This window comes from Telmatherina bonti (genome assembly GCF_933228915.1).
Source record: "Telmatherina bonti genome assembly, chromosome: 9".
NCBI lineage: Eukaryota > Metazoa > Chordata > Actinopteri > Atheriniformes > Telmatherinidae > Telmatherina > Telmatherina bonti.
Window position 1 is genome coordinate 32713647 of NC_136627.1, and position 11645 is coordinate 32725291.

The window sequence follows — 11645 nt, forward strand, 5'->3', positions numbered from 1 at the left end:
CATCTGGTTTATCAATCCTGAAAATCAGGATACTACTAAGCACTGTCACAATGGTGGTTGTTTCAGTAAAGCAATCCAGAAGTTATAAGTCTAAAAAGGTGTCTACTCATGCTAATATGGAAATTGTTCACATCAGACAAACAAAACACCATTTAAAAAAAGAATAATTAAATGTACCCACAATGTGACAGCTACACAATGCATTTAGTGGTGTAAGACAATTAAACTCTCAGTAACGGGTTCATACTAACTTGATTTCTGAGATGACTGGCGACTGGTCCAGGGTGTACCCTGCCTCTCACTCAATGACTGCTGGGATAGACTCCAGCTTCCCCAAGACCCAAAAATGGAATGGATGGATTACATCCGTCCTATACTTTCAGTATATATTAGGGTTGTGCAGTATATCGGTACCAGGTGGAAATGGCGGCTACAGAAAAGCCTTCATGCTGAGAAGATAAGCGCTCTAAGTACAGTTTGGAAATATTTTGGGTTCAAGGAATTACGTAAGGAGTTAATATTTTTGGGTGTAATAACAGATGGAAAACTTTACATGGAAATCTTACCAAGCTTATACTAAAAAAAAAAAAAGAAAAGAAAAAAAGAAAATGTCAAAGAATAATGCTATTTTGAACAAAGCACAGTTTGTGTTGGCATATAGTGTACTATGAATTTCGTATTGTTCACTTATTCTGCCATATTTAAGCTATTGTGTGGAAGTGTGGGGCAACACATATGTGAGTAATTCAAAGCCTTTATATGTTTTACACAAAAAAAGCACCAAGAATTATTCACAAAGTAGATCCAAAACAAAACACTGTTCATTAAGTCTAAACTTGTGAAACTTAAAGGTTTAGTTGAACTACAGACATTACTGGTTGTGTTTACAGCAAAGTTTTACCAAAAAAACTACAGAAGCTGTTTATTTTTAGATCAGAATATATGGACTATAGAAGAAAATTTCACTTCACTTCACTCTACAAGGACAACTCATTTCAGTAAGGGGCATTAAATTATGAAAACAGTCACAGGAAAATTTTAAGTTGTGTACATGTACTGTGTACTAATACAGTGTATATCAGTTCAAAGGAAAGTATGAAAAAAAATCATTTTTAGGATGTATTAATCAAAGTGACTGTTAGATTTTTTTGTTGATAATCAAAGAGTGTGATAATTTATCCATCACTCGTTTATGTATTTTTCTCAAAGTATATACATACATACATATATATATATATATATATATATATATATATATATATATATATATATATATATATATATATATATTTTATATGTGTGTGTGTCAACAATCAAGAAAGGAGTGATGTCGCTGTTCATCAGGCTGCAAAAATATAACTTACCACTCTGCTGCCATCTAGTGGTGAACAAACACAAGTGCACATTTCAGCCATGTAGTGAATCTGAGCCGAACTTTTATACCACGATTCATGTCCTCTGAGCAACTAATAGTCTTCTGAACAACTATCTCACTATTTAAAGGAGCTTCACTGACTGCAGTAGTATGCTCTATGAAACTATACAGGCAAGATTTGCACATTCGGAGATTAAATAACTGATGCATATTGAAGTATATCTGTTCTTTTTGAACGGGTGGAGGACAGAAAATATCTTCCTGCATTGACGGGTAAAACGGCAACATTCAGCCACACCACGGAACAACTCCACTGCTGCTGACATAGTAACCGTACTTTGTTTAGGGTTTATTTTTACTTGAATGGGGAGGAGGTGCACCGGTCCTGGAAGTACTGCAATACCAGGTCGATGCGTGGAGTGGACGGAGCAAGCCCCTATTCCATCTCCCTGTTCCAAAAATCAATTTAATATATGGTCCCCGGGTAGGGGACGTATCAGATATTAAACTGATAAGAACAGATACTACACTTGATCTTAGCCAAAAGGCCGAGAAGCGATAACACATTACTGACAGAGGCAGAGTAGTCATTCTCCGCAACACCTTTTTAACTCATGGTCGGAGATTAAAATACATCAGGCATACACTAAAAATTCCCAGAATAAGTACTCTAAAGATGGAGAATCTAAATAGTAAAATAAAATATTTATGCTGTCATACATTTTTTTAAGTAAATTAACTGATTTATAGACGCGGCTTCATGTTACTTCCTGGACACGTGGTACGCTCTAGTCCAATAGGATGCAAAGGAGGGAAAACCACTTTTATGTGCACACATGTTTAAGTTCTCGCGTAAAATTATTACGTACGTATAATCAGTGTTTCTATCGATGTCTATTCAGTTAAATGTAGTTTTGTTATACCAAAAATAAAATGTTTTACAAGACTTATAAGATCAGAGGACGCAGCAGCAGCGGTCTCTAATGGACAACAGGCGCCATGTTTCACAATGCGGAGGGGCAGACTGTCAAAAACCAGATGACAAAAAAAACAACAAAAAAAAACCTATGGCAGATGTAGTCATTTTTCTGTTATTTTTGTATTTTAAAGAGAAGCAGACATAAATAAATTTTAGAGTTCAATGGAAACTCGTGCAGCCGTAATGGCGCAGGAATAAACCTGAGCCTGCACACCTCCACCCGCCGTGTAACTACACGTCTGCTGGCTTGTGTAAGATTCTGAGCCAGATTAGATCATAAAGAAATCTTAAAACTTTACATTTGCAAACTACAAAAATGCTTCTAAGGAATATTCATTGTATTTTGCCTTAATGTTTGTCCACCTAGGTGTTTCTTTCCATCCAGACAGCATAATGTATCCTGCATTATTATGCATACTTCATGTTTATGGCTCATTTTAATCTCCAGCACCTACAACACATCATCTATGTTTTTTCTTAGTTTAAACTGTGTATAACTTTGACAGAAAAATAGACATTGTTCTTCTTTTTATCCAGTTAGTGGAACAAAGTTGGAAACAAAAGGGGAAAATACATTATGGATTGATAAAATTTTCTTGTGGCTGAGGAACTTAATTTCTGCCATTTTGGTCCAACCTCTCGAGTGAAACACAATCTTACCATAACTTTCCCTCTCACAGTGTGTATTATATTATATATTATTTAATCAATTGATTATTAAAAGTAAACTCTTTTATCTAAACAGTGTGGGTTGACTACTCTAAAGCAGGTGAAAATCTTTTACGTGCATCAGTTTGTATTGAGTAATCCTTTGTGACATTTTAATTGTTCTTACAGTCATTTAAAATGAGTCATAAATCTTGTATGTTGGATTTTCATAAAGCTTCTAATATTGTTTAACGCTCATGTTGTCAAGGCTTAACGATAAAAGGATAAAGATTAACAATGCACTGAATTTTGGTAATAAAAGTTTTGCATGTACAGTTTTGCAAATTTAATTTCTCTGATGTCACTGTTCCACACCGTACCATACCATACCATACCATACCATACCATACCATACCAACTTTATTTATGACTCACTTTAAAACAACCACAACTGAAACAAAGGGCTGCACACAAGTAAAATCAGGACTGTGGATATCTTATTCAAGCATCTTTGTTTTCATTTGCTGCTTAATTTAATTTGTTAACTGACTGCTGACAGTTGTATAAACAGAAGCTACAAGATCAGTGATAATGTCAAAAAGCCACATTTTATTCATTTAAAATCTTTAGTTTATTATTTTAAGTGCTTGTTACACCATAGAAATTTTTCCACTGGGTTCTGATCTCATTAACTATAAAGATAAACATGGAGGTTATATTGGCATATTATTTACCCATTTAAAAAAAGTTGTTTGCATTGGCAAATTAGGTGTTTAAAAAAAACAAATAAAGGGCAAAAAAGATAAAATTCCAATTAAGACAAATGATAAGTCACATAAACAGTTCCATCAACATAAGGAAGATATGGTTGTGTTAAACATGGGGGGGGGGATTTGACTTTTTTTTGTTAATTGGGGTAGTATGTATGATTCAATGAAAAAATACTTGATTATTCATTCATTTATTTCATTCATTCATACTACCTATATTTACATATACCTATATATACATACTATACTATAGTATTTACTTAACCTTATGATGGACCAGTCTTAGGTTAGAATCAAAGAAACAATCTAATAACAATTATATGAGGCATATAATGAGTTTGCCGATGCTACATAATTTGTGCTTTACAAAACATTATAAATATGACTAACATTGGAAGAGGACTAGTGAGAGGATATATTGCATCACGGTAGACATTAAAATAAGAAATATAATGAAACATTAGTTTTGACATGATGGCACAAAATTGTCTGATAGTGCCTGACTCAGGGCAGCAAGTCAAAAAGATGACATGTTATATGACAGTCATGAAAAATTAATTTATTCTACAGTCATTTTGCAGGCACTTTTATCCAAAACAACTTACATGTGATCAGTTAACCTAACATAGATGTCTTGGGTGGGAGGAAGCTGCAGCTCCCAGAGAGAACCCATGCAAACTCTGCACAGAAAGGCCACTGTTCAAACAATCACCAACTGAGGCTCAAACCAGTTACCTTCTTGCTGTGAGGATGCGGCGCTAACCACTAAGCCACCATGCTTATGGATCTAGCTTTTAGACAGCAGGAGCTGACGGTTTCAAGGAAATTAGAGGATGGGAATGATCACTTCTCTTAGCAGTGTTTACAACATCACGATGTTTCTTCCTGTGTTCAATGGAACCATGCCAAAATAAGCTTGTGGACTGACGTTCAGTGGCAATTTCTGTTCTAACATTCTTCAGGAACCTCAAGAAATGGAGTTATCACCGGAGCAAGTGAGATCATCTAAAAAGTGGACTCGCTAAATTTGAATGATGGCACCATCTTCACAGTTGACGTGAAGAGGAGTGTCCATTCTGGATATTTTGAACTCTAAGATAATAGATTACTGAATGATGCAAAACAATCTTTAGTTTTCCATTTTATTTGTTTGTTTGTTTTTGTTTTCTTAGATTTGTATTAAAGTTTTTATTTATTATTAATTAAGTTGAAGATTCAAACTGTGTATTGGACTATTTTATCTTATTAATATGGAAAAAACTGAAGGGATTAAACCATCAAATAATATAGTAGAGTGTTTATCCAACTGGTCTATCATTTCTTCTTTTTTTTTTTTTTTTTATTAAGTTTTTGAAAAATTATTACAAGGGTCAGTTTCTACAAGGTGTGATCATGAAGATGATCATTAAAAAGGAACAAAAACAAATAAATTACACAGTAGAATACAAGGGGAATCAACCAGTGATGTAGTTGTACAGTTTGCACAGATGTAAGATTTTAGTATGTTTTATGTTAGTACAGTTCGATTTTTGGATCACATGAAAGTAAGTACATAGATCAAATTTTTGAAGAGAGAAAAAGTGGGCATTTGTGTATTTCATTTTATGCATGTGAAACTTTGCTAAAATAATCATCAAATTGATGATATATGATTCATTTTTGGCAGAGCTAGAATTTCTATAAATAAGTAGCAGGTCAGACTCATTTAAAAGGAAATCCTTACCCAAATGTTTCTTAAGATCTAATTGAAACTCAGACCAGAAATTAGATACATGCACACATCAAAAGAATAAGTGTTCTATGGTTCCAAATTAATTTTGGCAAAAGTTGCATTTATCATTTACACCAGGTATGTATTTGTAGATGAGACTGTTAAAAGGATAATATTTATGCACAATTTTGAAGACAAGTTCTTGAACCTTATTGGGCAGAATAAATTTGTAAGGAAGAGTAAATATAGCGTTCCATGTTCATCTAGTGTCTGTTCCAGCCACCTCTGTCTAGCAAGTGCAATAGTTTTAGTAATGAGGAGTTTTCTTATGAAAACATTATTAAATTTCTTATCAGAGATGGAAACTTTGTTCACTTTAACACTGTAGTTAGTTATATTATAGGAGGTATGTATGTTTGGATCACAATGTGATAGTGCCATGATACCTGATGGGAGGGCATTAATAACAGTTATATTCATCTTGAGGTATAGGAACACTATATTTGTCTGTCATCTGTTTCTCGTAATGTTCCACATTCACAAAAGTAAAGTAATGCATAGAAAACCACTTTTTAATCTCTTTATAACTGAAGTAAAAATGTATCTTGATACAATCTCAGACTCAAACAACAAAAAGGCAAAAAAAACAAAGGATATTTGTAACAAATGTAATTTAATTCAGCATTTAGTCTTTTATTTTTTATTATTATTATTTTTATTTTCTTTAATTCATTTATTTATTTTTTAATAGCAACTGTCTCTTCTCATTAGTGCCCTATGTCCCTTTTTGCTTTTTGTTCAATTGTCTTTTGCTGTTTCTTTTTGAAGACTGTTGTAAATTCCGTAAAATAATTGAAGTTATAAATAAAAAACAAACAAACAATAAAAAAAAATAAATAAAAAAAATAAAAAAAATAAAAAATCTCTTTTCATCATCATTCCGGTCCATCCACACTTCCGGTCCGACCCTTTTGTCCCTCCGCCCGAAAACTTGCCTGTCTTTTGGCCCACGTGTGCGATTAATTCGGTTTATACTATAAAATTTTTTCTTAAGGTTTGGACCAAATGGCGTCATCTTTTGAGCAAATGAGGGCGAATGTTGGGAGACTGTTGCGAGGAATTGATAGGTATGAATAGCAGCCGTAAAAATCCAAAGACCGGGCATGCAAGCTAACTGTAGCTTAGCATGTTTGGCTTTTTTTGGGCTAAACTTTACTGAGTTCATTCAGCGGCAAATAAATGATCAATGCCACGAGCAGTAAAAGGTGTTTTATAAAGTCTAAAGTCGAGTAATTTAGTCTTTTGGGTGTTAAATTGAGCAATGACAGGGATATAAATAAAGTGAACATCAATACGAGTAGTTGTCATATTGTACCTAAACAACCGTTAGCATTGGCAATGCAGGTGCAGGTGTGGACACTATTATAAGTAAGTTTCCGTATCCATAGTAGATATCATGTGTCTTTTCACAGGTACAACCCAGAAAACCTTGTGACTTTGGAGCGCTATGTGGAGACACAAGCTCGAGAAAATGCCTATGACCTGGAAGCAAATCTGGCTGTGTTGAAGCTGTAAGTTGCACCAAAACTGTGAGGAAAAATACCAAAAAGTTAAATAATTTAACTTGCATAGAAAAACCTATTTAGTTGTCCAAAAGCTTTTAAATCTTTACAGTTCCTTTTTTGTGTTCTCCTTTTGGCTTGATGTCTTGTTGGTTAGATTTGGGTGGATGTTTTGGTAAGTTTGCTTCTTCCAACAGAAAGATGACTACTCTTTCATTAAATCTTCAGGTACCAGTTTAATCCAGCCTACTTCCAGACTCATGTAACTTCACAGATTCTACTGAAGGCTCTGACAAACCTCCCACACACTGACTTCACACTGTGTAAGTGCATGATCGACCAGACACACGTATCCTTTTGGTGCCATTTCAGCAGAGTGGTTTCTTCTGACTTTAGTTTTGTCACGAGTCACACTAAAATGATAAAGGTGAGTTTTTTCCTTTTTTGAACACTTTATTTATTGAACTATTGCAGAGCACATAGTTACAGAATCAGTACAGGTAACATTAAATGACGCCCCCATACCACCCCCTTCCATCTCAATCACCTCTCACTCCCCCCAACGGGAAAAAAAAAGAAAAAGGGAATGACATGTTAAAAGTGACAACAGAAGAACACCAGGATAAGGCTATATCTATGTCATATGGTCATATGTAGGACAACTTTACGCTTAGCCCACTAACAGAGTGGCCTGATCCAGACATCCCTCATCGTAAACATCGTCCCTAGATGCAGCTCTGCTATGTAGGAAGGACATAAATTCTCCCCAACATTTATCAAAGTTGCTGGCTGCTTCTTGAGATTAAACAATCCTTTCTGATGGTAAATATGATGACACCTCTTTAAGCCACAAAGAAACACTAGGGGATCCTTGTTTTTACAGTTGATAACCATGCATTTATTGGTGAGAGTTAGAGCAGGTCTAATGGAGCCAGTGTTAGTCCTCCTCACAGATTGGTTGGTAAAGTAGACAGGTCTCCCAATAGTGTTAGTCGTCGGTTTGGTGGGATTTCCCTCCTAACAATAGCTCTTATAGTATCAAGGACAGATTTCCAGTATTGCTGGAGACATCCGCACGACCAGAACATGTGGAGAAGAGATACTATTTCAGTCTTACACCTAGGACAGAATTCAGAATGGCGATTCCTTATCTTATGGAGACGAGAGGGAGTCTTGTAGACTCTATGTATAAGATTCAACTGTAGTAGTTTAATGTCGGCTATTATAAGAGAACGATTGAGAACTACTGCAGATCTCCTTCAATTCAAGGTCTTCAGAGGTGGATTCTGTATCTGTTTCCCTCTTAAGTTTTCTGTTCAATGCTCTGTGTTCTACCAGGCCCTTTAATCTGTTATAAGTATAGGATAGGGGGCCCTTGTAGTTGTGCTTGCCTCGGCTCATATGGTCTATCTCATTATCCGCTGAAGGGGCAAGTGTGGTTTTTTTAAATTATTTTTCTTTTCCTTAAATTGGGGCCACTATATAGGACTGTATGTAAATTGTGCTAGTGGGTTCTGTTTTGGGGTCTGGGGGGGGTGTTTCCTTGACTACTGTGTCGCAGCAAGAGGAACGACCCATCAGGCAGATCCTCTACCTGGGGAACCTACTGGAGACCTGCCACTTCCAGAGCTTCTGGGTAAGACACTCATTTACACAGTTACATCCCGTCCTCTTGCCTACGACTTGTTCCCGAGTTAATGACTGAAAATAATTAATTTTTCTTCTAAAGTCAGTCACGTACGTCTTGCTTTTTATTTTAAAATAACAGTATTTTCTGTTATAATAAAAAATATGGCAAATCATGACTGTGGTTTTATTATTATATTTAAAAAACAGAACAGCAGAAAACAACACAAAAGATGATTTCAAACATGTCGGCTCTCAAATGTTCCTGAGTGTTTGTAGCCACGAGTCATTTTCATGAAAGCCTCAATCTTTTTAAAAAGCTCACAGCTAGGACTTAACATCAGATTTGTTGGTGGATGGAGCCTAATTTTATCTGGAAAACAGCCGTATTAATGTTTTGTATATTTGAGCACCGAGTATAGGAGACAAACAAGCATGCAAAGGGTGCAAAGCAGAATGCAAGTGTCATGCATTTAGACGCTATTTAGAAGCTATTTTATTTTTATTCGTTTTTAAGAAGACAGTGATTAATAACATGGAAATCATGTGAATACGTTCAAAATAATTTCTTTTGACTGATTATTCTCTGCTAATAATAATAGTAATTTTATTAAAATAGATCAAATCCATGAAAGAAGACACATACACATAAACTCATGAAAAAATCATCAACAAAAGCTAACGTATACATCAGTGCATCCTCAGCCTGGATAAGTACCAGGAGCAACTCTCAGGAGGACTTGAGATATATTTATATATAAGCTATAACTATGCTGTTTGTAGAGTCGAACAGACGTGGCATAAATCTAAACATAAAATTTCTGAGACTGATACATTTTACATCGGAGTGAAAATCACATATCCAGCAGCAGAATTTGTCCTGATTTTCAAACTTGCACAACTGTGTATTTTGTCTTTGTCTTCCTGACAGACGAGTCTTGAGGAGAACAGAGAGCTCATCGACGGCATTACTGGTTTTGAAGACTCGGTTCGCAAGTGTTAGTACTTTTTTCCCCTGAATTATGTAACTGGAAAAACTCTTGCATGTTGCAGTGATCAGAAAGAGACGCACTCAGACTGCAAAAATCTCCATTTGAACATGTTTAATTTGTCTTCCTCATCAGTCATCTGCCACGTTGTGGGCATCACCTACCAGACCATTGAGCACCGGTTACTGGCTGAGATGCTGGGAGACCCGCTGGGTAGGAAGTTTGACACAAGTTCACAAAGCTTGACAGTTTTAATCAGTTTTTTGGTTTATAACTATAAAAACACAGTAAACATGTAAAATAAGATTCATTAAATGAAAAAAGAATTATTTCTGAAGATGTCCATGATGAAGAAAGATGAGTTTTTATTTATCTCTCCAGAAAACGTTTAAAATGACGTGACCCACTCTGCTTCCTGCCTTTGCAGACACGCAGGTGAAGGTTTGGATGAATAAGTACGGCTGGACTGAGAACGAGGACGGACAGATCTTCATCTACAACCAGGAGGAGAGCATCAAGCCCAAAAACATTGTGGAGAAGATCGACTTTGAGAGTGAGTCCTGCTGCTCCAAGTCGTTCACGAGCTGAGCGAAAACTCAGCTGTTTAACAACAGTCAAAGATCTGCAGAGAAGAAAAACAACATGAAAAGCCTCCTTCACATGTTTTTTCTGCCATGACTGATTTTCCTTTTTTGTGGAGTGATTTATGAAAGAGAAGAGGTTTGGTGGGAGGGGTCATGGTTGGCTCACCTCTGAGCATCATCATGTCTTCATCGTGTACCACTGTGAGTTCGTCACGGCAAACTGGGGATATGATATGAAGCACATTTTATACTCTGCACTGCAGGTCAATTCTGAATAGTTCCTGTCAAGTCTTCTCTAACTCCACATAACCATAATGACCTGCAAAAGGGCACACTGGCTCAGGACAAGGCCAGCTTATGGCGGCAAAACCATCAAGCTTGGTGGCAAACTCAGGAATGCAGGGCTCAGCCGTGACTCCATGGTAGAGAAGGTCTGCTTTGTCTTCTACGTGCTCCACGCAGCACTCCGCATGTTTCCCTCTCTGAGTTTTCCAGTTTCTGCAGCCTGATAAACAAATGACCCGGTAGAGAATGGCAACATAAGTCACATTAAGAACCAAATACACGATCTTAACTCCAGGTGTGTGTGGGTCTTATCAGATGTTCCAGAGTGCCAAACAGCTGTAAAAAGCCTTAAAAATATGTGATAAATTAACGGGGAAGTGTCGTCAGCCTGGCACCTCGTGGTGCAGCAGGAAGGGGTCCCTTCATATTTTAAAATGTATTTCAGTATTTGCTTTTATTTAAGTGTGAATGGTCGTATTTCTCATTACTCATCTTCCTGTTTTTTTTCCAGGTGTTTCCAGCATCATGGCCACATCACAGTGATGCAAACACATACACACACACACACACACACACACACACACACACACACACACACACACACACACACACACACACACACACACACACACACACCAGCCACTTCACAGTCAGCCGTGTCTTCTTTTCACACCAAATCACACAATTTCTCAATAAAAAATGAACCATCATTACAACCTCTCTGTGTTTATTTCTTCAGGATCTTTTCTTGCTTTTCCGTGTTTCGGTTTTCAGGTTGATGTCACAGTTTTGATGATGGGTGGTCTCATGTTTCACACTCACACATTTTACAAGGAAAACAGAAAAATACTCAGCAATCACTGCTTTGACTGAAAGATTTCAAACAGCAGTTTAATGGGCTGTTATCCTCTAATGCAGTGGTTCTCCCCCCCAGGGGTCCCCAAAGAGAAGTTTCATACTTGTAACTTATTTATATTAGCCGTTAAAACATGGGGATGCAAATCTTGTCAACCCTGACCTAACCCTGACAACCCAGCATGATACATAACAGTTTCTGAGACATTTGGCATCACTGTGTTACTTTACATTACTGTTTTCTTTGTCATATTTGACCAC

General features: G+C 36.4%; 1 protein-coding gene across 3 annotated transcripts; it reads left to right on the forward strand.

The window, feature by feature from the left end:
- The first annotated feature begins 6455 nt into the window (after nt 1-6455).
- Nucleotides 6456-11239, forward strand: eif3k (eukaryotic translation initiation factor 3, subunit K). Of its 3 annotated transcripts, XM_079246591.1 has the most exons (9): nt 6456-6610; nt 6956-7054; nt 7274-7394; nt 8604-8681; nt 9603-9669; nt 9796-9873; nt 10088-10213; nt 11041-11077; nt 11120-11239. In XM_079246591.1, the coding sequence occupies exons 1-8, from the start codon at nt 6549-6551 to the stop codon at nt 11070-11072; spliced, it is 663 nt and encodes a 220-aa protein (XP_079102717.1). In that variant the 5' UTR covers nt 6456-6548; the 3' UTR covers nt 11073-11077; nt 11120-11239. The 3 variants fall into 3 exon arrangements, with proteins under 3 accessions (XP_079102717.1, XP_079102716.1, XP_079102718.1); XM_079246590.1 differs by having other exon boundaries at nt 11041-11239; XM_079246592.1 differs by having other exon boundaries at nt 8607-8681; nt 11041-11239.
- Nucleotides 11240-11645: the final 406 nt, after the last annotated feature.